The 24,518-nt window shown below is 36.2% G+C and overlaps 1 protein-coding gene across 1 annotated transcript; it reads right to left on the bottom strand.

Annotated features, from left to right (window-relative positions):
* Nucleotides 1-2,380: 2,380 nt before the first annotated feature.
* LOC146148496 (sodium/myo-inositol cotransporter 2-like) lies at nucleotides 2,381-16,741 on the bottom strand. The gene is made up of 13 exons (XM_083388045.1): nucleotides 16,643-16,741; nucleotides 12,111-12,347; nucleotides 11,430-11,601; nucleotides 11,250-11,369; nucleotides 10,687-10,910; nucleotides 8,404-8,512; nucleotides 8,193-8,327; nucleotides 7,949-8,099; nucleotides 4,901-5,069; nucleotides 4,182-4,300; nucleotides 3,617-3,713; nucleotides 3,472-3,550; nucleotides 2,381-2,499 (listed from the first exon to the last, which is right to left on the bottom strand). Exons 2-13 carry the CDS (start codon nucleotides 12,288-12,290, stop codon nucleotides 2,381-2,383), a joined length of 1,674 nt encoding a protein of 557 aa, XP_083244171.1. The 5' UTR covers nucleotides 12,291-12,347; nucleotides 16,643-16,741.
* Between the last annotated feature and the right edge of the window lie 7,777 nt (nucleotides 16,742-24,518).

Below are 24,518 nucleotides of genomic sequence, written 5' to 3'. Positions count from 1 at the left end.
AATATATTTTTTGGAGGGCGCCTAAAAACTCCTCGAAAACCTATTTTCGTCCATTCCCTGACAATACGAATTTATTTTCGGCCTCTATACAATAGCAATGGACTATTAAACCTAACATGGCCATATATAAATAAAGTAGGCATAAATAAATTTAATATTACAAATGTCTTACATCATGTCTTACGTCCTAAAACAAATAAAACGACATGAAACAAATTTATCATATTATTATTTATTAATTTTCAAGCCATGAATTAAAAATCAACGTAATTTTTACGGCATGCATAATAATAATCAAAATTACATTGTGGAGCGCCTTTTCTGGTATTTCCAATTTCCAAAATATATTTTTTGTGATATCATTTGAAGTAGTGGTTCCCTATACCTCAGGGTCGCGACCCCTAAGCCCTTAAGGGGGTCGCAAGAGGTTGTCTGGGGTCGGCATGTGTTTTTTGCTAAACGCATAATTAACAAAAACCAACCAGTTTAAACAAAAAAACAGCAGTACAAGGGGCAAGAACAACCGCTAGTATAATAAATGTGTAAATTGTATTTATTTCAGTGAACCAGTGGTGTTTATGACGTTACCATTGCAGTTGAATTTAATCAATGGCATAGCTCCAATCTAATAGTTTTGTCAAATACAAATAGGAACGGTTATATAGAATTGAGATCCCGTTTTATGACACGACAAAACTCTATGTAAACACTATTCAAAATTGAAACTGACCGTTCAGGATGTCAATTTTCCAATATTACGTAATATGTGCGAAATTAATTTCTACTTTATTAAATCCGGACATTATTGCCTAAATTTAAAACAATCTGTCAAAAAGATTTAACATTTTTCCGAATTTTATATGATAGTATAATATGGTTCATGTGTTCTAGACAAAAAATGGGGGTTCGCATAGGTTTTTGAAAACTAAAAAGGAGTTGACGAAAACAAAAAGGTTGGAAACCTCTGATTTAAAGGTATAATAGTTAAGTAGTGGTCTAAACAATGGTTGGGAATTGCATCAAAGCAAAATATTTGTTTGTCACGCGTAATAACCCATAAGAAAAGTGCACGCCATTCCAAGTGCTACGGCAAAACAATTCAGTACAACATTTCTTGATATACCTGAAGTTTCTGTTCCGTCGTGGATTTCTAAAAAATGTAAATTAAAGCAATCAGCTGTTTCTTTGTAATTTAAAACGTGTTCAAACAACATTCAAAGTGCCAAAAGCCCATTAGGGCCCAATACAGATTTGCAAAGCTATTTACGTAACAAGTGGACTAAACCGTACCTGGACGACACTTCGATTGATATTATAAACATTGTTTTAGGTTAATTTAACATTTGGCTCAAACCACAAAGGAAACGCGATAGCCTACATCAGGTCTACGGTCCGCAACCTTTTAATGCGACCTATAAATATTTGAAGTGACTGTAGGCTTACAATTATTTAGTGATTAACCAATTTAGGATGAGCAACATTTTAGTTAACGAGTCGTATTTAAAAGTCATTAGTATTATGAATAGTCGCAGAGAGTTGGATTAACATAACATAATTATAAATGAGGGTAGTTTAAGAGTGACAACCCGGCCATGCCCCAAAACTATATTTTTTCTAACTTTTACCTATGTAAATACTATGTAACTTTTATCCGTTTTAATTATGTTTTGTTCGTTTTAAGTTTAAGGAAACGTATTTAGCTCAAAAGCGAAGGCAACTCTTTAAAGTTTAACTTATGGTAACTTAGACTAAACTAGCAATACGCGAATCTGATTTAAGTGCCTAATGCTGCACGTATCCTTCTAAATTGAAAGTAATTTAAACCAAACATAATAAATGCATTTTTAGGCTGGGTTTTAACTGCGTATTTGCACACGAAGATTATATGCATGGAATAGGAACAATATATGTACGTTGGTTATATCAACTTCAGTATGCGGCCGGCGAAGATGTTTTTGGTTTTGCTTCAGTTGTGGCCCTTGTATACCATTTTGTGTTGTACAGGCCTGTCTAGCATTTTGTACACGTCTTGGGTAGTTTAGCTTATCTCACCTGTTTCCTTAACTTCGCTCCGCTCACTATCAACCAAAACGATTTCAGATTTATGTGTTTTGCGACTTGCACTTGTTTCATAATTTGTTTCTACAGTAAACAAGTCTTGCGTTTCGACGGTGTCTGATGCTTTCTTTTGCAGCATAGTTGTTCCTTTATTTAGTCATTAGAATTAAAAGAAGAAATTAAGAAAACGGCAACATATGCTATACATAAAACATTTATTTTTAAATAATAATCTTTATTTGGAAATGAAATAAGGGAATCGCAAACTATATTTTGAGAATACGGTTTATTTGTCAATTTAAAAGTAATTGCTTTTATTTTTTTATTGTGTTTCAACCATAATATTGGCACCTGTTGTTTTGTATGTGTTTTCCAGTTCGTTGTCCTTTAATTCCCCAACGTGTTCTTGTGAATTCACTACTTCTTTCAAAAGAATTTTATCTGGAAAAGAAAAATATGATTAATTTTGGTAAATGTGCAAACTGATTTAGGCGTTCAATATGTGAGTTTGGTTTAAATATCAGCATGAAAATTGTGTATTTTACCATGTTTAAACAGTGGTACGGCACTTCAACCGGTCAAAAGTTTAAGATTTTTTTTTGCGAAGTTTAAGACTTCGAACTGCATCCTAAAAGTAAATGTGGTCGCAGAAACGTTTCCTGGTCAACTTCCTCAGAGTGTAGATGATATATCATAATTAAATCACTTTATGTTGGATTACCAATCGAAGTTAGTTTTAACCAAAGGGGTTAATCTGTATGCAACAAGACTAAATTTCCTTTTTTTTTACCTATAGCTAATATTTGATGGTTTACGTATAGCTAATAATTGATGCACTGTATAGTGACTCTGGTCTTGGCATTTTCGCATCGCATAACTGGATTGACTTCGCATCGCATAACTATATTGACTATAGTTTGATGTTTTTTCTTGTTTTTAAAACTTTAAATAGTGTTAATCGGCAAATCCACCCAGTTAAGACAATGATAAATATCCAAACGTGGTATGAATGCTTGTGTTTGATGCGTTGAGAGTTCACGGGTTTGTCAGTGTACAAACCTAAAACTGAGAAGGTTTCGTTGGCACAAAACGTGGAAGACAATTTAAGCTCTTGCCAAAAAAAAATTATTTTTTAAAAAGGTCTCGCGTACCGCGGCCCACTTGTTTGACACCCCTGCCTTAAACCGTAATGCTTATTTTTTGAAACACACTGTTGAGAAAATGTTGAGGAAATCGAAAAGAAAAATGTTGCGAACCACTGATCTGGAATAGCTTGACTAAACTTACACTGCAAAAATAAGAAAATTGTCTAAATTAAATTTACCATTTAAAAAGACCTAAGCTGCTACTTTCAATACTTCTAATTTATATGCAATTTTTTTATTCTTGTATAGAACACTACATCAATCCTACCCAGCTGCTTGTTTTCCTCTTCACGTTCGATGTCTGTTTTTCTCTTTTGATTTTTAGTAAGCCACGTCGTGCCAGCCAACTTGAAACAAAAAATGGCAAGCCTTTAAATTTCACTAGGCCTGATAAAATCTTTAAAAACCCATACCTGTTTATTTGGCAGCGGTTCTGTTGCATAGCTGATAGCTATTGTGGTTACAGAAGATATGATAAAGACAATAGGAGCCACATAAAGATAATTGACTCTAAAGCAGGTATATCGTTAGTTATAGTTTCAGTTGAAAAGTAATCGTAGGTCGAACATTTCAATTTAAATTTAAACCATTGTGTATATTTTATAACAAATGGTAAATGCAATTATTTTGTGGTCCTTTCTTAATTTGACATCTTATGGTCAGAATAAAGGTTTAGTAAATTACAATTGAAACAAAATGTTTTACTCTATAAAGGCTATAAAAAACATCATATATGCCCTTAAAAATGTAAATAAAATTGTCGCAAACCGTTGTTAGGCTAAATTGTACACCTCTATGTGCACTCCATCACATTATTTTATTTAGATTGTCATAATGAAGAAATTAAATAGAACACAGTTTCCAAAGCAACTGACAAAAAATCAATGTTTGACTATCTATCTATTTTCATCAAAGCAATCTTATTTGTGACAAGTAAAGTTAACACCATGTCTCGCAATCAGCTAAGATAAGGCTTGCCTGTATATGATCCAAGGTCGTGTTTCTTCTTCGTCGCAACTTGGAGCTGAATAGGAAAAGTCGAGAACTAGCCGAATAACGCCTACAGTAAATCCGCTAACAAGTCCCCAAAATGCACCCTGGAATAAACAATTACATGTTTTAGTCTTAAAACTACGTCATTTTAAACCGTGGCTTTCTAAGCACACAGTTAACCCAACGGTATTGTCTATCAGACTTTCCCGAAAATGAAAAGTATAAAATTTGGTATTGCAACATAAGCTTTTCCAAAAGCGTTAGCTTCTAATTGTGCACTCTTTTAAATTACTGTAGAAAAATATATCAAATACGAAGTCATATACCAGTTTACATTTTCCTTAAAGCAGTATTATCAACCTTTTTGGCGGAGACCCAAATATTAATTTTTGACGAGCCCATACTCTCAATAAACTTGTTGTAAGTTTAAAGCGGACAACATACAAATTAGACAATAGCTGTTATCAATTCGAATTTAACTAAAATGGGTCATGTCTACGCATTGCTCACCCGAATCAAATCAAACGACGACTAAGTTTTGGGTCGGGAACCATAATTAAACGTTGAAAAAAAAATGTTTTATTGGACAATTTATTACCACAAATAAAATATACCCCCAAATAGGTTAATTTGAAATAAGACGACATCTATTTTTTGTTAGCAAAAAAGAAGAAAGAACCGCATTATAATAAATTAATACTTACTGTCTCATTAATTCTGGGCCACAAAATCCCCAGAATATACAATACAAATATTGGAGGTCCCAGTGCTGATTGAATTGATTGTAGGTAAATGAAAAGCTGACCACCGGCAGACGAAAGTATGACAGGTATCCAAAGAATGCTGATCACCACGAGAACACAAACTGTTACTCTGCGATCCGATATACATTAGACATATATTTTTTAACAGTTTCTGATTTTTTTTCGGCAATGTAATAAAAACTAGCAGGAAATTTCAAAGAAATGCCGGTATACACCCCCACAAATCGCGCTCGCTTCGCTCGCCAGGTGCGCCCGGACTTAAAAACATTAACAAACACTGAACTACACAATATCTATAAAGTTTATCGCGTTTCCTCTAAATACCTTTATTACACTTTTCATAGTAGTATGGATGAAAAAAATCCGAGGCCCGCCTGATTGACAGTTGTTCTAAGTTCTAACATTTTAATAACACAATTATTAGTTAACATTTTTTGCGGCCCGCAGAGAGTTTGGTTGGTGCCCGCGACTAGAAAAAGTTGCCGACCGCTGATTTAAAGTCTTGGTGCAGAAAGTTGAATTTTTCCTGGTAATGACTAAACCTTGTAATCTTTTATGTTGAGCTAACGACCAAACTGGGTTGCATTATGAAACAATATGTTAAATCGTTAGATATTTTAATAGTAGCGCAAAGTAGTTTGCGTAGTAGCGCAAATTAGTTTGCACAAGTGTTTAACCCTTAACGCAATCATTGTTGTATGTAAATTAAATGTTCTGTTATCTAAACTTGCCTTATTTTTTAATAGGCTCCTACGTCTTAATTTTGTTTAATTTATACACATGCTCATGTAAAATTCCTATAGTGAATGTATGTGAGACAACCAAAAATTTGACTGACAGCTTATCGAAACGAAAGTAAAGACTATGTGATGTTAGACAACTATTAATATAATACTTTACAGTAAAGCAGCGGTTCTTAAACCTATAGGTAAATATCCACATGGGTAATTTCAGGATAGCAGGTGTGTAATTAGCTGATTCAGAATATTTAGAATTATGGATGTAACAAACAATGTCATAGCTGTAAGTGGTAAAGTTGCTTTATTACTTAAACTTTTTTGGATTTTTTGAGTCATTTCAAAACCACCAAACAAGCACAGTGATATTTTATCATTTTCAGAATTGTTTCGTCTAGTAAAATTATTTTTGTCGCCGGTTTTACGTATTTTACTTTTACGTGACGTAATAGTAAGATTTTTCTTGTATCCGCTAGCCTAACTTTGTTTATAATCTGTTACAGCTGTTTTATAAGCAAGCTTGGTGGCTGCGTTACTATTAGTGTTTATTTTTTAAGGTATTCTGAGTGAGTTTTAAGGTATTCTGAGTGAGTTGTACAGTATAGCTAAGTGTACATTTAGTTAGTGTTAAGACGAGCTAGCCTTATTTTGTTTAGTACAGTAAATTAGCAATTTTGATAAAATGAGATTTTGGGTAATGCGACTTTGATCTGTACAGAAATGGGTAATAAGAGAAAAAAGGTTAAGAACCCCTGCTGTAAAGCAAGATAAGGGGGCAATATGAAATAATATTGAGCTCAAATTGGGAAACAATGATTTAAACGGTCTGAATAAGACCTAAATCTGGGATAAGGCATAAATGGCCAAAATACCGCCTGAAACTGTAAGTTTGTCCCTGAGGGTTAGTGAGGGGTAATGGTACGGGTTAGAAATTGGGTTAGTCTTACAATTCCTAGGTTAGTTAGTGATGTACTTAGGGCTTGGGTTTTGGCTTACGTAAAATGTGGCACTGGCCTGATTCTGGCCATTTAGAAACTATGTCGACAGGTTTTTTTCCCATTTTTGTCTTATTCCGAACCGTTTATTATTCCGACGTTGATTTTGTTCTTATTTCCGTCTTATGGCTGACATCCGCCTGAAACCAGGACTAGATTAACCATTAAGCGAAGTAAGCAAGTGCTTAGGACACCAATAAATGGGGGGCACCTCAAAATTTTCCATAGTAAAATTATCAATGCTTCCCTAATAAAATAATCCGAGTTGATCAGACGGCTCGTAGCTCAATAGTTGCCCGGTTAAAATAAATTTTGCTTATTTGCTTTCTCAAGTATCACCTTTAAACTCCCTATAATTTTGAAAATTTTATGGATATATCTTGTGAGGTGTATTTTGTTTATTCTTTGGCTAACGCATATAGGGCACCAAAGTCTTAAGTGCTGCGAGCCTGACCCGACCCTGTCTGAAACTGTCTCTAACTCCGTATGTTGTCATTTAATTATATAGTAGTTAACATATAAGTGACCTGTTTATTATGAATTCATGGTTGTTTTACAGTTTAGTTAGGCAAACCTTTATGTGTTTTTTTTTGCTTTCGTGCTACGTTTTTCAGTTGAATTATTTATTGTGGCATCTTTTAGTTTTGTGTTGTGTTAACGAGCATTTTGTTTTCACAGGCTTTTAACTGTTGGTGATGGGTTTACTTAAATAAACTAATTCGTTAGAGTTTTTAAATGTTTCGGGAGACTTCGACCGCGATCGCCGATCGGTGTTATACCTTAGAGGCAGCGTGTGAGGAACCTAGCCACTTCCACAACAGGCTATGTTACAGTTGGTCTAAGCTAGTCAAAAAATTGAGCGACCATCAATAGGAACTTTGTTGAGCTGTGTTGGAATAATTGCAGGAAAATTATCACAAGTTTCGAATGATCTCAGATAATATAAGCTGAAATTCACGAAGCTTAGATGTCCTATTGTAAGTGACTAAAACGCCTTCATTCTAAATTACGTATATAAAAGGAGTGCGTTTCGCCAAACATAATCATAAATTCAATGTTTATTTAAGGTGTTTTGGGGGACCGAAACGGTCCCCCAAATTTCTCCAGCGGTTTCCCAACTTTTGGACTTGCAACTTTTTGGTATTTAAATGAAACACTTGCGGTCTCTTAAAACTACTTAGCGGTCACCCAAACCAAACCTTAAAAAAAAAACCTGATATAATGATCGTAGTTAAAAATGCAGAGTTTTTACTTACTTCCCCACAATAAGCATCTCTTTCTCCGATGAGCCTTTGCGAATGCGTTTCCAGACGTCGATTGTAAAAATTGTGCTCGCGCTGTTAAATATTGATGTTAGAGAGCTCATAAGAGCTGACAGCATAGCAGCTATCATTACACCACGCAAACCTGCAAAAGAATACAATAAAAAAGTAATATTAGGTATAAATATATATATTTTTGATGTAAATAGTTTTACTGCAACTATCTAAATCAGTATACCAGTTGGCAACATTTCCAAGACGAGTTTTGGGTAAGCGATGTTGGAACAACCTTGACGATTACCACAAATCATTTCACATTCAGTCGGATCGGCACAAGCAACTTCGTTGGGGAAGAAGACACGACTTATCATTCCTATGAATCGTTTAAGACATCCGTAATAAAGACTTTTGGCATCGTTTTTTAAGTAAATAGTTTATGTTTGGGCTACCTGTCATTACAATCATGTACATAGGCAAAATCTTCAATGATCCGGCAAGTATACATGCGGATTTAGCATGTGTGAGTGATTTGGCTGCCAGGGCTCTTTGTACGATTACCTAAAATAAAAAGAATAAAACTTATAGTTTGTCACCAAAACTTCGGATACATGGTATGAACCTTACACACAAAAAGACCTATTAAATGAAGTGAAGTCTGTTTAAGAAAATGCAGTTTTATTGCACTACTTGCTGCCCAAAAAAACAAATACTAGACTAGAGCACTGCTTTGCAATTTGTGTACCGCGATGCCCCTGGAGGAGTTTCACTTGCATTTTTAAGGGAACTTCTTAATAAACGTTAAGGACTTTGCTTAATAAGTATTTTTTCAACCGATGTTATTCTTTCGATTGCCGGAACTTTCAAGTCAAACTTCAAATTTTTTTCAACGAGCCAAACTACCAGAGGTTTAGCGCATCTAAACTATAAAACAATGGTTGTAAGTAACGGTCGTGGCTGCAACTATACGCGACCTGCGTAGCCTGGCCTATATAAACCGTTGCATTGGTGTTTTTCTAGTTGGAACGAGACCCGCTCGCTTGTGCCTAGACTTCGAAAAAAAAAATCAAAATACGAAAATCTCATTATGTCGTCTTACACAGCTACGAAAGAAGAACATTACCATATTTCATTACATAACTATTGTTTTCACAATTTAGCATAAACCGATGACAATGTTCTTAATCAAATGGCATTTTGTTTTTTACATTAGCGACAAGGAAGAATAACCACAAAACGTTTACGTAGCCTACCAACTTGAAGGGAACTAGGACTGACTTGGATATAATCATGCACATCTAAATTTCAGCTTCATTTCAATTTTATCAATAAATGACTAAACAAGCAACAAACATAATATTAATAACTTTCTAAAAATTATAAACTTAATACGACTATAATCAACACAAATAACTAGTACAGTATAGAAATATCCAATTTACAGTAAGGAACTAAAAATTAAGAACTTGCGCCATAGTTGCCATTTTTTGTAAACAGTAAACATCTAGAATTACAAGAAAATAAATTTAGAAAGATCTACATTTTTTATATAATAATCTAAATAATAATCTAGAAAATATAATATAATCAAGTAAATATTGCAGGCGTTTAAAATTACTTCAGGGCATCGTTGCAACTTCATATTTTGCTCGCTTGTTTCTTTTTATTGTGCGCCTTTTTCCCAGTTTACACTTGCTTAAACTTTAGTAAAATTCAAGCTGCGACCACCTCTGCGAATTTCATAGCAAAAAATAGACAAGCACATGATGGAATTCCTCAAGCAGCAAGAGGGGGTGAAGAAGAAACAGGAGCGAGAACAATAGAAAGGGGGAGAAAGTGAGTTGACTTAAAATACTTAAAAGGAGAGTTTAGTGGAAGAAGTAACATTAAAGGAACAAAGTTAGGAAAAGTCGAAGATAAGAGTTGGAAGAAAAGTTGCGGAAAGAGTTAGAGAAGAAGATTCAACAACGAAGAGTTCGAGGAGCATATTTAGAGGACAGGAGCTAGAGGAGAAGATTTAGAGAACAACAGGTAGAGAAGTAGAGTTAAAGGAAGAACAGTAAGAGGAAAACAGTTAGAAGAAGATGCATCAAATTGGCCCGCCAAACCATTTTAAAATGTGCGCAAATTTTTGGCACATTCTTTGCACAAAATTTGCAAAAATTGTTGCATCCGTGTCTCGGACTTGCGGACCCCCTCGAACATTCGTACAGACCCCCTAGCGTTGATCTACATTATTTTATTGAAACCCGCGAAATATTATTGTAAAATTATTGACAAATCTCGTGCATTATTATCTCCTCGGTTCGCACTGTATTAATTAAATTTGACTGCCTGTTTCATAATACCCTGTAATCCGATATTGTAAGGTAGTACAATTTGTAACTATTGACCTGGTAAAGATATATTTTAAAGGCCGTTGGACCTATTATAAAGGAAAACAGGTTAATTGTTTGGCGCTTTGGGGCAGGTTAATTGTTTGGCGCTTTGGGCACATTTAATAATGAAACGCCATTTTTGCTCTTGGTTGTCTTAAATATTTGCTTAGGTGGTCTATCATCGATTAACATATATTTTGTGGGTCTGCCAACGAATTATTTCTTCTCTGTTAGTGTGCCGCAAGTGAAAAAAAGTTTGCGGAGCACTGTAACAGAGACTCATTGAAAATATGTCAACCAACTCCATGATAATAAAAACAATTTAAAAAGCATTTATCAGACTGCTGTCTTACCCACCTGGTCAGTGCACCAATACCAAGAGCCGAGGAAATATATTCCTAAGATCATTCCTGGCCACGGAATGTCTGATGTCAATGGGTCGCGAAAGAGATGAAAAGAATCATTTCGTGGAAATCCGCAGGTGGTCGTGTTGCCAGCCTTAATTGTGTTAACCGTACTTTGCGGAATAGCTGTCATATATTTCGTCTTTAAATTCTCGTACCCTTCCACTTTGATAAAACCTGTTCAATATGTGACAACTGCTCAGTTTTTGAAACCAAAGCTTTGGCCGGAGTAATTACTTTTAAGTCAATATATTCTTTAAAAGTGACCTACTTGAACTTTAGTCAAATTATCTTCTTAAATCATTATAACACTCAATATAAGTGGGGTTTAAATTAAAAGTAACAGCTTTAAGCAATAAAGCCAGGGATACGAAAAAAGGAGTTCAAATAACAATAAAAAACAATATCAGCCTATAATAGCTAAAGTGACAATGTAAAATTTTGTCGTCGACCTTACCAGGCGCGACAGCAACAGTTCTCCCAAAATAAAGATTACATTTTATGAACAAAACTTACTAATGACCATAAGTAGTATTCCGCCAGCAAGCATGATGATGGTTTGTAATGTATCCGTGTATATAACCGCTTTAAGTCCGCCCAACACTGTGTAGATTGCTGTGATCACCAGAAGTGAAACTAAAATATTAAACATAATGTCGCTGCAGAAAACGGCCCACATAAATGTAAAAAAATTACCAATCGCCAAATATAGGTTGATGTTAAACGCTTGCTGAATAAAGAGCGCCCCAGCATAAAGATCAACGGCGATCTTGGTAAGTACATATAGAGCAAGAGAAATCACAGAAAGCGTAACTCGCAGTCGAGCGCCACCAAAGCGTAGGTTGAGATATTCCGGCATTGTATACACCTGAAAAGTGCCAATCATATATAGCAGTTGCTAGAAAATCAAGCAGCATAATTTTGCCAAACGGTGCAGGAGACTTTTCGGTAGGACTAAAATTAAAACAATATCTAATAATTGCGTAATGTAATTACCGTTTAAAACAAATATTGTTGGATAATAAATACTAGTTATATTCATCAATTTTTTAAACAATAAAAATATGTTTTGGCTTTAGAACTAATTGCATCAAAAACTTCTGCTGTAACATACACTTTTAAGTTATCAGTTAAGTGCATGTTAATCCAAGATTCATAAAGTCGTTTAGACTGCGTTTTCCATTATTAAAAATGAGGGTCACTGGGCAGTCTAACCACGGATAGAAAAAGTGAAATTACAATAATTAGCACAAAAAAACAGACTTACGTTAAAATAAGAAAACGGCAAAGGCTACATGGTTATAGGGTTTATTCTGATAAAACAAAGTGTAATTTAACAAACGTACATATATGAATAAATATATATGTGCAACTTACTTTACACGATGCATAGATGGGTAGAAATAGCCAACCTAGCTGAATGATTTGGTATGGGGCAATCCATTCGAAAGAGCCTATTGCAATTCCACTAGCCGCTCCAGCCCCCGCTAAACCAATGAAATGACCGCTCCCGATATTCGACGCAAATAAAGATGCCCCGACCGGAATCCAGGTCATACTTTTTCCGGCAAGGAAGTATTTTTTTACTGTGTCTCGACTTTGACCGCACGATGCCTACAGATATATAAGAAGATGCAGGCCTGGATTAACCAATAGGCTAATAAGGCTATAGCCTTAGGCCCTGGAAAATTCGTCCCCCAATTTTTTAGGGTTAAATTTTTGTAAGGCTGATAGAGATACAGATCCAGTACCGGTGCAGTACAGATTTTGCTTAAAAACGAATGACTGAGTTGAGTCAATATGTGCCTTGTGTGTGAGTAAATAAATAAATCGTTTCCTTTATGCTGTAAACGAGTTAAGAACTTTCTACGTTCTGTGCTATCACTTTCAAAGGAAACACACAATAAAACCTAAAAAGCAACAATACCTAAAGCAAAAAAATCTATAAAACCATAGTATTAAGACCAATGACATAATAAAGACAAATACGCAGATTACTGCCCAGTATAAAATAAGATCGAAATCGTCTGAATAAGACCTACATCTGTCAAAATACGTCATAACTTCATCGTAATATTGCCTATATTGTCAAAATAACACTTGAAGCTGTAGGGAGAGGGTATGGGTCGATCAAGTGATGTGTTAGGTCTGGCATGGGCCGTTTTAATGTCGACGTTTGGACGTCCTAGTTTGACAGAAACCATTAAGGCGCCGTGTTTGCATTGGATTTTTGGCCATGTTTGGGGTTATTGGTGGGTAATGGGCGGGGTTAGAAAATGGGTAGGCCTAGGGGTTCAAATTATTAGGGGAGTTAGTGATGTATACTTAGGGGTGAGGTTTGACGTTAGGTAAAGTGTTGTTTAGTGTTTTTGTCTTATTTAGAAGTGTGTTTTTTTTTCGACGTTGATGTTTTCCTTATTTCGGTCTCATGACTGGAGTCCCTTTCAAGAATAGATAGTGATGTTGTTAGAGGTTTGAATGTCGATGACATCATCATTCATAAGTTTGGTTCACACTAGACGCGTTTGGCGTTGAGGTAAAAACGTTCTTTAAAAACCGCTTTCGGTTAGGAGCGAGGAAATTTTTCGTTAACGCAATTTTTTATGTATGTGTTTTTACTTCTTTTTGTAGCTTGGTTTGCAAAATTAGGCCCTTCCCTGGTAAATAGCTTTAGGCCTACAGTACCCTTAATCCGGCCATGAGAAGATGTTGACACTATAAAGGTGATATAGGGCTAGGCCATTGCTCACCAAACGTTTATCATAGTGGACCGGATAACTCATAGGATGGGCGATCGCAATCGAATTTATAACTTTGTATACTCACCTTGTTTGATTTATTACAAAATGATATAACGACACACAATATTATCAAAATTTATACTTTATGAGGGTTATCGTTTAGTTCAAGGTTTCATTAAAACTTAGCTTAGATTTGTATTCAACAAATATTTCGGTTAATTAAGTATTAATAACCGTGCTTAACGATCATTTTGGAATATGACGCAGGACCGGAAGAACTAAACCGACTGACTGGATCCGGCCGCGTTCTGTACTCTGGTGATACCTGATTTAGGACGTGTAAGTGCTCAAATGTCCTAAACACGCAGCCGCCGGGGGCCGGTGGCCTATGAGAAAATTTGGTACAGCTGACCCGGCATACAAATATAACCACTAAATAAAATCAGGCATCACATGTAGCGATATAAATTGTCATAATATGAGTTACGACAGAATCATCAATACGTATTTTGTGAAAGCCTTTTATGACTGTGGTCCTTGAAATAATCTACATGCTTTCATTTGACCCTCAGAGCTATTTAAGTTTGACACCTTTCCAACCTCCCATCGCAACATCTTATTTAGCCGCCCAGCTGTTTAGTTAACTATGAAAACAGATCACATATTTAATTGGGCACTTACCAAATCCAGGATTTCTAAATAAATTATACACACATATGGACAACTGTCCGTTAACTCGAGGGAGGGTACTCAACTAGCTTTAATAAAATCAGGGCTACTCAGATATAATTTTAATAAAGGTCCGTCTACAAAAAGTAAAATTATTCGGTCAAATCACTGCGTTCTTCCACAGTAAAAGTGCTTTAAAAACACAATTCGACATGTGTTGCGCATTTCAACACGTCATTAGATCCTGCGGCCAGCAACTTAGATTCCTATCCTAAAGGTTTATTGACAAACGATAACGGCACACACACAACCGGGCAGGGGTTGTATTTAGTATTTTTGTTTGAGATAAACATAAAACTTTTCAGCAATGATGTGACAAAGTTATACGAAATCTACTGTTGTACCATGTGAAAAATCCAGTAATAATACATCCACGGAACAGAGCAAAGTCTTTTCATATAACCTATGAGATAGAATAAGACGTGGGGCATTGTCACACAATGAGGATTTTCCACGTTTCTCTATTCCAGGAATGATCAACCTTTTAGCAGAATAAGCCGCATTGCCATTTTAAAAAGTTCACTGGGCTGCAAAACCTCTTGCATTAAAGGGGTGACGTCATGAGTTACGTCATATCGTGACGTCGTAAAACAACTTAACTTATAAACACTCGCTCTCAGGAGTAGGCCCAAACTCGTGCGCAAATATGCAAGTAAATCTCGGCGTAACCGCGCGAATTGAGTTTACGTGCCGCATCATGCCAAGGTACGACACCTTTTGGGCTTATATGTTTTCTTAACAGGACCGCAAAAACACATATTTAGAAAAACACACATGTTGCTTAACTATGATGGGTGAACAAGTGTTCCATGAATATTAAAATGCGACATTGGATTCGATTATAAAAAAATATATGAGATTTTTTAAAAAATATATAAGATTATGCCTGCATCAAATACCGCGCGTTCTACACGTTTCGATGTTAGTTGAAGCATTGTTTTAAATAAATGATATTGAAAGTGAGAATAAGTGGTCGGCCGCACGTAAACATCAGACGGGCCGAAATGAGCCGCTGGTTGAACATCCCTGCTCTATTCTATTGGTAAACTACACAACAATTTCTGTTAACAGTGCATGTCCACGAGTTTCTGTTTTAATGTTCAAATGACAATACAGTAGGCCTACATATACGCTATATCAGCGATTTTTTGTCTTGTTGCTATATACAAAAACATACATGCCTCTCTAAAGTTGTGTGTGTTGGCCCCACCGTTGGAAAGCACGCGCCCCACTATGAGAAGCACTATGCCATAGCCCATGGTCATTAGTCAACAAAAATACAAAAAATCAAATTTACCCCTTTTTTAACTTTTAAATATTACATTTTTCTTACTCATTTTTCGCAGTGGTGTACAGTGTACACTCTAGTCAAATACTTTACTCGAATCCTTGTTCACTAAAATGAGTCGTGATTCGACAATCAGTATTTGGAGAAGTTAGTCTCAAAACTTCTCGATGTTCCACCATCACAGTTTAAAACAATATCTTCTTTTTATTATTATTAGTTAATAAAAAAACAGGTTTTCAAACCAACGTCATTGATTTTACCGTCTAAATCGTTACTTGGCTGGTTTAATTATTAGATTTTATTAATGAAGCAATGAATTTAATACATTCATACAATGCGTTTTAATAGTTTAAAACCCTTTTTGTTTCGCAGTAGCGGAGATGTGACTAAATGGATGACATATGAGGGTTTGATTAAGTTGTAAAAAATATTAGCCTATAATATAGTTGCGTCCAGCCCCCCCAAAAAAACGTCACACAGGATGTACGTTTGCTATAACTTTAATGTGGTTTTACTAATGGCCTGTGAGTATTACGTTAAAACTCAGTCAGTTTCTGCTCGAAACGGTTTGCTAGCATATTTATTTGTGATCGATACGGCAGACAATGGCAAAAGTTAAACAAAAGAGTTCAAAACTTTTGCCCTCCAAATTTTTCGGCTGGCTACGCCACTGCTCTCTGTCACGACACATTATGCCTCCACAAATCCTTACTGAAATCAGTTGGACTAATCAGGATTTTCGTGCGAGCAAGGCAAGAATGGAACAACAACGGCTTTTTACCGAATGGGCAGCTGGTCGAGAAACAATCATAACACCGTTTCCTATTGCAGCACCCTTTTCGTACATACTACATCATTTGAAGGGAATTAACAGCCCGTATGAGCAACTAAGCATTTATATACATGATGTGTTTAATCTATGAACAAGTCCTTCTGGAGTCGTACTGGCCAACGATAACGGCACAAATAATGTGTTACTCGAAAAAAATAAAAGATTTAATTCAGTCGGCCTATTCAGGATTTTCACGGCAACATGTGTACTACATTTTGTGTGCCGTTATCGTTGATCACTACGAGCTTGTATGGATTGAACTGTTGATAAATAACTTCTTTGCTATGGAAAAATAAATATATACTGTTACAACACGTACCCATATGCCAAGTGCAAACGTTAAAACGATGTAAGCGATGACAACGACGATGTCAACAATCCCCAGATTAGACTTTTCAACAGGTGTATCTGATATGTCGGCGGCAAATCCATTTGCTGTTGTCACGACCGATTGCGGAGATGACACAAAATCAGTCATGTTCCCGAGTTAAATTACTACTTTGTTAAAACTGTAGGTAACTAAATAATTCAAAACAAAGCAAATCGCCAAAAATTTAAAATCAAATTAGGGCCACAGGTCAATTTAAACTGCTTATAGCATTTCACACAATCTACTGCACACATATTGCGTGATTAAAACACATGTAGGCTACAAACCAAGAGCTTACAACAATAACTTTTGTCAAATGTTTTAGTCCAAATCGAACGCAACTAATTGAAAACCTAGGCCATAAAGAGTTGCTTTTAAAATGCATTAAGTTAATGGAAGAGGCAAAAGATAACGTTAGGTATAAAGATAGGATTATTTGAATCTGGTTAAAATAAATACTTAATATGTTTAAAGAGAATGTATTTTTCTTAAATTATTTTAATCCTATTTTCTGGTTTCTATTTTCTAAAGAAATATATAAAGCACTGCATCTTCTTTATGCCTTTAACTTTTCTGATATTTGGACATTTACTGAAATTTCATCAATTGCAATAATGTTGTCTCTTAAATTTTCTTTATTCAACAACGACTACATTCATAATACTAACTGCTATAGCAAAAACGAAAAGCTACTATCAGCATCATTGCATTCGTCATGTAAATCGGGGCAAAGCAAGCGTTCAAATTTGTATTTTAAACAGACCACTTCAAACACTGACAAATGTTTAAACCTAACATACTACGTTGTAAAGCGATAACAAAATCAGCAAAGCTACCAAGCTTTCTGATAAGAGAATGTAGGTTTAACCTATTTTACTTTAATCGGCTAATCCTTCAAAGTCGTATTTTGTTCAACTGTTTAAATCAGTGTTTCTCAACCTGTCGCGACCCACAGTTGGGTTGCTGTTTAATTGAAGTAGTTTATATGGTTAGATTTGTAGCGATTAGTTCCCAGCAAGAGTTTTCCAAAATATTTAAAACTGCGAAAGCAATACGAAGACATGCCTCATATTAAAAAAAAAGGCTTTATTAACTTCACTCTCTTATTTCTTTTTTGTTCACTTCAAGCTTAAAAAGTTCAGGGAGGATAAGTGGATCGCCAAGACTTCTCTATTTTACAAAACCTTTTTAAGGTCTGATATTATATCCCTAGAGAAAATAATATGTCGAACTCCATTTGATCATGCTTTCAATAGCCAAAATTGTTTCCGTGAACAACTTCTATAATTATTTGTTTAATTGAACATCTTATTAGAAGGGCGATTATCAATTATTACAAATCAAAATTGAATAACAATGCACATAAATTGTTTACAAAATCAAAAAAACTAATGTCAGATTTTTAAAATCGTCGTTCAGTTGAAATTTTATTCAGCAAATTTAGTTTTGAATTTTACTCAACGACATTTTTAACTGTACTTTTTTGCTTTTTATAGTTATTTATCTCTTATTTGGACAAATGAATTGACCAGTTTTTGCTGTCTTCGCTTGTCATTTGCAATTTTCCCATTTTCTATTTTGATAATATGCTCAGTCTTTGTTAATGTTCTGCAATTATTTTTACATAGATTTTAACTGGTTTACATAACATTTTTCTAAAATAACCAGCGTCTTATTTTGGAAAAACCCGAAAAAACTGATTTGCGTTCGATTCACAGTCACGAAAACATCAAAAACGCGTGGTTGACAATGCCAAGACACTAATGCAGTACTTACATGGTGTTTACATCAAAGCATTTTTAATAGGTCAAAATTTAGTCAAAAAAATATATTTTTAGGTCAAAGTTTGTCATAATTTCGATTTTTCAGGTCAAAATTTCTCATTTTTAGGTCAAAATAATCGCCCTACAATCATTAGCCTTAACCATTGAACTTTAAACATCGCAAAAGTGCCAGTAATAATTCAAACACAAAACAAAGAATGACATATCGCTAGGTTAAACAGAGAGTAAACGAAAAGCTGTTGTTTCAATAATTTTCCGGCAACACAAACCAATGTGCATGTTTGAGATTGATTCGGTTGGAAACTTTACGTATACCGGTAGTGCTAGTTATTTAGGGCACATTTTTAGTGATATTTATTTTATCAACTTAATGGTTGCATGTTTTTGCACCTGATACCCTTAATTTTATTGAATGAAACAAACTCGGTTTAACTAGTAGTCATAATAACGTAATAAAAACAAGTGTGTTTTTTGCAACACGGCGAATAGTGATAGTCAGGTACGCGTGGGGTGCGGTACACGTGACATAAAAAGTTGTCTTATGTTTTGAGCTTTTTATGTAATTTAAACAAAAAAGAAGTACATAAAAGTGCATTATACTATAGTTTATTATTAATAAATATTGCCGTTCATAGCTGAAACTAAAAAACGAAGTTCGTTTCGTGACGGATAGCAGATAAATCTTATTTAACGATTTTCAATTAAAATCATAATTTTATTTGAAGACCTTTTTTAAATCATGTACTATTTTTTAATCGTGCCTACATGGCGTCATGTAACTTAAACCCAGCCAAATGCGCACGAAGATGCAGCTGAAATCTAAGGAGTTAAACGCGCCAAACGGATTTAATTATCTGTTTATTTAGCTTAAGCATTGTGGAAAGCTTGTCCCGGCAGCCACTCAACATATTTAAAAAATATAACAAAATGTTTTCGGAAATCGGGCTAAATTATTGCGTTTATGTTATGGCTAATTAAGGAGGGGGTGATTGGGCTGCAGGTCTATAGGCCGGCCCAAAAACTAATACGATTTTTGTATAATAAAAAATGTAAAATTTAAGATAGCGTTTACAACAGTACATCATATGTTAACCCGGTTATTATAATACCCGTGTCTGTTGGACAAGCATGATTTCGACTCTTTACAAATGCAAGTTCTGCCAAATTATCCGATTATAGTTTGCGCAAATAGATAAGGTCTTTGAGTAGCACTCTATCCCAGTTTGTTTTAATCTAAAAAGCAAAAAAAGATGATTATTTGCACATCAGATGATGTTTTACGTTGGTTCGGTGCAGTCATTTAGCTGTGAAGTCATTATTGCTAATCATTTTATGTGCCCTAATCGATCAAGTAAGTCTCTTCTATATGGTGAAAGTTTTTGCCGCCTAAAATCAAACAAAACAAATTAACTTCAGTTGCATAATTGCTTTGCGCGAATCTCATTTATCTTTCTCGTACGGTCCACATGATTTTTTGGCATATTTACAGACAAATGGCGTCCTATGCACTGTGGCACTCTTTCCAACAAAAACTAACAAACTTTTTAGCCTTATATCTATATACTTTTTGCGCTTCGGTCGAAAGTATTTCCTGTTTGTAAATACTGAAATATAACAATTCACATTTTGTCAACCTAGTTTAGTTAATGTTGTGTGTTTCTCCTGATTATATCGTTTTTGCAATATGGCCGTTGTACCGCAAGTAACACATCGGTAACTTTGACATTTTTACGTATTTTAATCTTAACTTTTGGTTCTACGCGCCCCACAACCTGATAAACGCCAATATAGCAATTGTAATGTACATTTTTATCTGTGCTCAGTGCGTCACGTCTCCCTCTAAATCTAAATCTGAATTAAATTTTGAATTTAAAACAAATATAGTCGCATTTTTTCGCGCTTCGCGCGACGTCGTGGCCTTCTTTAGATTTGACTTAAAATGCACATTTTACCACAACCCTAAACGTAATAACAAGTTCGCTAGCTATGTTTTTATACCGTCAGAGTATGATGTTATATTGTGTGTATTTGAGATTCTATTTTTGACTTGGCCCGCCACAACATTTTAAGTTTCTCATGCGGCCCGCGGTTAAAAATAATTGCCCACCCCTGGTGACTGGTCTAGCATATAGCCCCCACAGCTGCGGAGTTGGTTAAAAAAACTAGAGTCCGACTCTCGAGCCCGGCCCGACTCCACAGCCTATATTGTGCTTATCTACGCAGCAAAAATAAGGTGAATAATAATATAACAGTAATTTACCCATGGGGTGTAGCGACTCTGTACCTCTGTATTTGACGTAACTTTATCTGACAAACGATATTCCTGTTGTATTCAAACTCCCGTCCTGAAAATATTCGCTGAAAATTCACTAAAGATAACCAAAATGTGAGATAAAATTAATAACACTTGACCCTCCTGAACCCAAACGCTAACCGGAATCCTAACTTAAATAATGTGCGTTAATTTAATTATTTGACCGCTTGGAAAAAGCCCAAACTCGGGTGGGCATAAGATAGTTCAGGGTGGTCCAAACCCAGGCCCATCATTGTTCATGGCCCGCGAAGCACTGTGGAATCATTGCAATGCGTACCTTTGAGCGTTTAATCAAATAAATCTTAGTGACCAACCAACAGTAAGCATAATGCAATTGTTTGGTTGTGATCACATTTTTCCAGTTATACCATGAAATAAACCAGTTTCCTCTCGCTCACCCAATTCGGATCCAGCCACCAGCCCAGGGGGTGGCAAGAACGCCTAATTTTGGTATGTGTGAGACCGGGATGAAAGTAGCAGGAAGTCGTATATGATGGTTTATAGCTGTTTTGCGAACTTAAAAGTTATATTTGCGCTTGAAAGTAAATATACGATAAAATATATCGCGCTGCTAGAAAATATTGTTTTACAGGTTTTCACTGCGATTTTTAGCCTAAGCGCCCTGACCCTTTCCAAGATGCAATTTCAGCCAAATTGATCTGGTTAATAAAACCTTTTTGCTCGAAACGAGAACGTTTTTGTAATTTGGCCATTGTGTATATCTCTCTTAAAATTTTAATTAGATACGCGCGCTGTTTTCGCGAACATTCTACGCTTATAAAATGCAGTGTTCTAAATTAAAAGTTTTGTCAAATACGCAAATTTTTCGTCTTTAAACATTTCATGCCCCGACCAAACGAAAATCATTGATTCGCCCCTGAAACTATGTAGCACTTTATGGCCCGCGATGCAGTCAAACTTGGACCAGCCTGAGATAGTTTGTCGTCCATGGTATATATAGGATTGTTACGTCACAAATTAAGGTATTGAGACTTTAAGCGTTTATGTAATTAAATCAACGCTCAATATTTGGGTTAGGGTGCTGCATGGTTAGCGTTTGGTTTTGGGTTTGGGTGGGTTTAATGGGATTATTAAACTTAAACTTCTTATGTACTAAGTCAAATTAGTTCATTTTCCAAGACCTCAAAGTCTAAAAGTCAAACATTTCGATCCTTTTGATGCACTAATTGTCGTACACCTTTTTGCTTAGACCTGCACTAATTTTAACGGATAGGGTGTATATTCTATTATCGCCTTCTTCTCGTGTCTGCTTATATGCCTCTTTAATAAGATCGTAGGCTACATGGGAAAGAAGAAGACATGCTTCCAAATCTACTGTTTTCGGCTGAGACCGCCCTGTCGCTCGTCAAGGCCAGACCGCAGACACCTCTGGTCTCTTTGCTTTCCCTCTAAAAAGGAATAAACTAAACAAGCTAACCGTGCCATCAGTAGTCGGCATTACATATAAGATGCCCTACACCAGGGGCGCCGCAGAAAATTTTCCAGGGGTGGGCAACCAGGGGCGTAACCAGAAAATCAAAAAGAGGGGTCCTGAATTTTCAACTTAGGGAATTCCCCTATTTTTCGTCTGACGTTAATAAATAATCAGCAGCACAGTTTTCAAGTACCATGAACGGAGCGAGCGCTAAATTACAAGCACGTCTTTCACCACCTGCAATACTAAACGAAGATCTTTTTTTCCGGGTGTTATTATTCCACGATTAGCGCAACATCTGCGCCGAGCTGTGTCCCAAGTGTACGACAGTCACCATTATACCTCGTTTTAAAAATCTGCTTCAGTTCAAATGACAAATGTCGATGTTACACCAACATCGGATATTAGCGCAGAGACCGAACAGCGAGGAACATACTGCGTATAACTCGTTTTTCAGCGATAAAAAAATTAAGAAGGTTTGACTTAGCGTTGTCAATTGTCGAATACACACTTAGTAATCAGTCAACCTAAACAAATGACGAAAGAGAAAAACTTCCAGCGTTTACGGTCGACCAAACAAAAGACGAAAAACGGCGATTTGCACTCGACTTTGATTTCGCATTAGATTAGGACTCGTGACCCAATTACAAAAAGCACGCCACTTCGAACAGTTTGTAAAACCATGACAAAAACGAACAAAAAACGATAATATCACCTACAAAAAGGTGGTAAGAACTTCCGCCCTCTGGATACGCCACTGGGGGCAATGGATAATGTATAATATTTTTAACCTTCATAAGAAATACATATTACACTTATAAATAATACTAATAAACGCATTTTGAAACTCCAGAGGGAGGCAAGTGCCCCCCCTCCCCCTTGCCCCCCCGTGCGGGCGCCCATGCCCTACACCAGGGGTCGGCAACCTTTCGTACGCAGTGTGCCAGTTTATGAATAATGAACAACTCGCGTGCCAAACAGTTTTCTATGTTTGGTTTCGCACTGGCAATCAGGGCTGCGGAGTTGGTTAAAAACAACCCGAGTCCGGCTCCGGCCAAATTCAGATTTCATCACGTCCCGAGTCCGACTCAATTTACGTAACTAAATTAAGGTGGATATTCCACAATCCACTCTATGGTCATGGAAAATATGCCACGAGCATATGCTATTCCACCCTAACAAATAACAGTTTTCTGTCTTATAAGTTTCGAAATTTGGTACTGCGCATGCCGCACACGTCGGACTCGGGTAGTTTTACCTGGTCTTACTCGACTCCCGAGTCTAATTTACGTATGTTTTTTGAAATATACTTTACCTAGAAGTGTTAACTGTCAGTTTCGCTTTTTGTTGGTTTGTCAGTCGCACAAAAACAAACGTGCTTACTTTTAATGTAGAACAGTGGTTCTCAACCTTTTTAGCTTACGGACCGGTGAAATTTTAAAACAATTTTTGCGAACCGGTAGACCTTCAAAAATTAAAATCAACCCAAAATGTAATCATTTCATTGATTGATACGGACTGAAGATCCCCCAGTGTGAAGTTGCTTGTACCAACAAAATGTGCAAGTATTGGCGCATGATTGTTTCTCGACTCGCTCCTCTCTGAGTCTGCATAGCTTAGTTGGTAGAGCGACGGTCCCGGCTTGGCCGGAGGTCGTGAGTTCGAACCTCACTGCAGGCCAGTTGTTTTTCTGGCTTGCTCTGCTTGCATCAAAAATCGACAGATTCGGCAAGTCTGCGATGGCTTTTTGGTGTACTATTGATACGGAAGCTGTAATCGTTGGTCATAAAGCAACTTCCGAGGGGCTAGATCACAGATGTTATTAAACACATATGTTTGTGTGTGTCTTTCATTGATTGATACGGACTGATGATCCCCCAGTGTGAAGTTGCTTGTACTAACAAAATGTGCAAGTATTGGCGCATGGTTGTTTCTCGACTCGCTCCTCTCTGAGCCTGCATAGCTCGGTTGGTAGAGCGACGGTCCCGGCTTGACCGGAGGTCGTGAGTTCGAACCTCACTGCAGGCCAGTTGTTTTTCTGGCTTGCATCATAGATCGACAGATTCGGCGAGTCTGCGATGGCTCTTCGGTGTACTATTGATACGGAAGCTGTAATCGTTGGTCATAAAGCAACTTCCGAGGGGCTAGATCACAGATGTTATTAAACACATATGTTTGTGTGTGTCTTTCATTGATTGATACGGACTGGTGATCCCCCAGTGTGAAGTTGCTTGCACTAACAAAATGTGCAAGTATTGGCGCATGGTTGTTTCTCGACTCGCTCCTCTCTGA

Source organism: Ascidiella aspersa, chromosome 4 (genome assembly GCF_963924565.1).
Source record: "Ascidiella aspersa chromosome 4, kaAscAspe10.2, whole genome shotgun sequence".
Taxonomy (NCBI): domain Eukaryota; kingdom Metazoa; phylum Chordata; class Ascidiacea; order Phlebobranchia; family Ascidiidae; genus Ascidiella; species Ascidiella aspersa.
This window is presented reverse-complemented; position numbering and strand designations above follow the sequence as displayed.

What these genes read in the sequence shown, in the direction of transcription:
- LOC146148496 (XM_083388045.1), bottom strand. Translation starts at nt 12,290, where the DNA reads ATGACCTGGATTCCGGTCGGGGCATCTTTATTTGCGTCGAATATCGGG. An exon ending in AACCGCTGCCAAATAAACAG is followed by an intron (nt 3,551 to 3,616) that starts GTATGGGTTTTT and finishes TTTTGTTTCAAG; the next exon opens with TTGGCTGGCACGACGTGGCT. An exon ending in AGAGGAAAACAAGCAGCTGG is followed by an intron (nt 2,500 to 3,471) that starts GTAGGATTGATG and finishes TTTCTTTTCCAG; the next exon opens with ATAAAATTCTTTTGAAAGAA.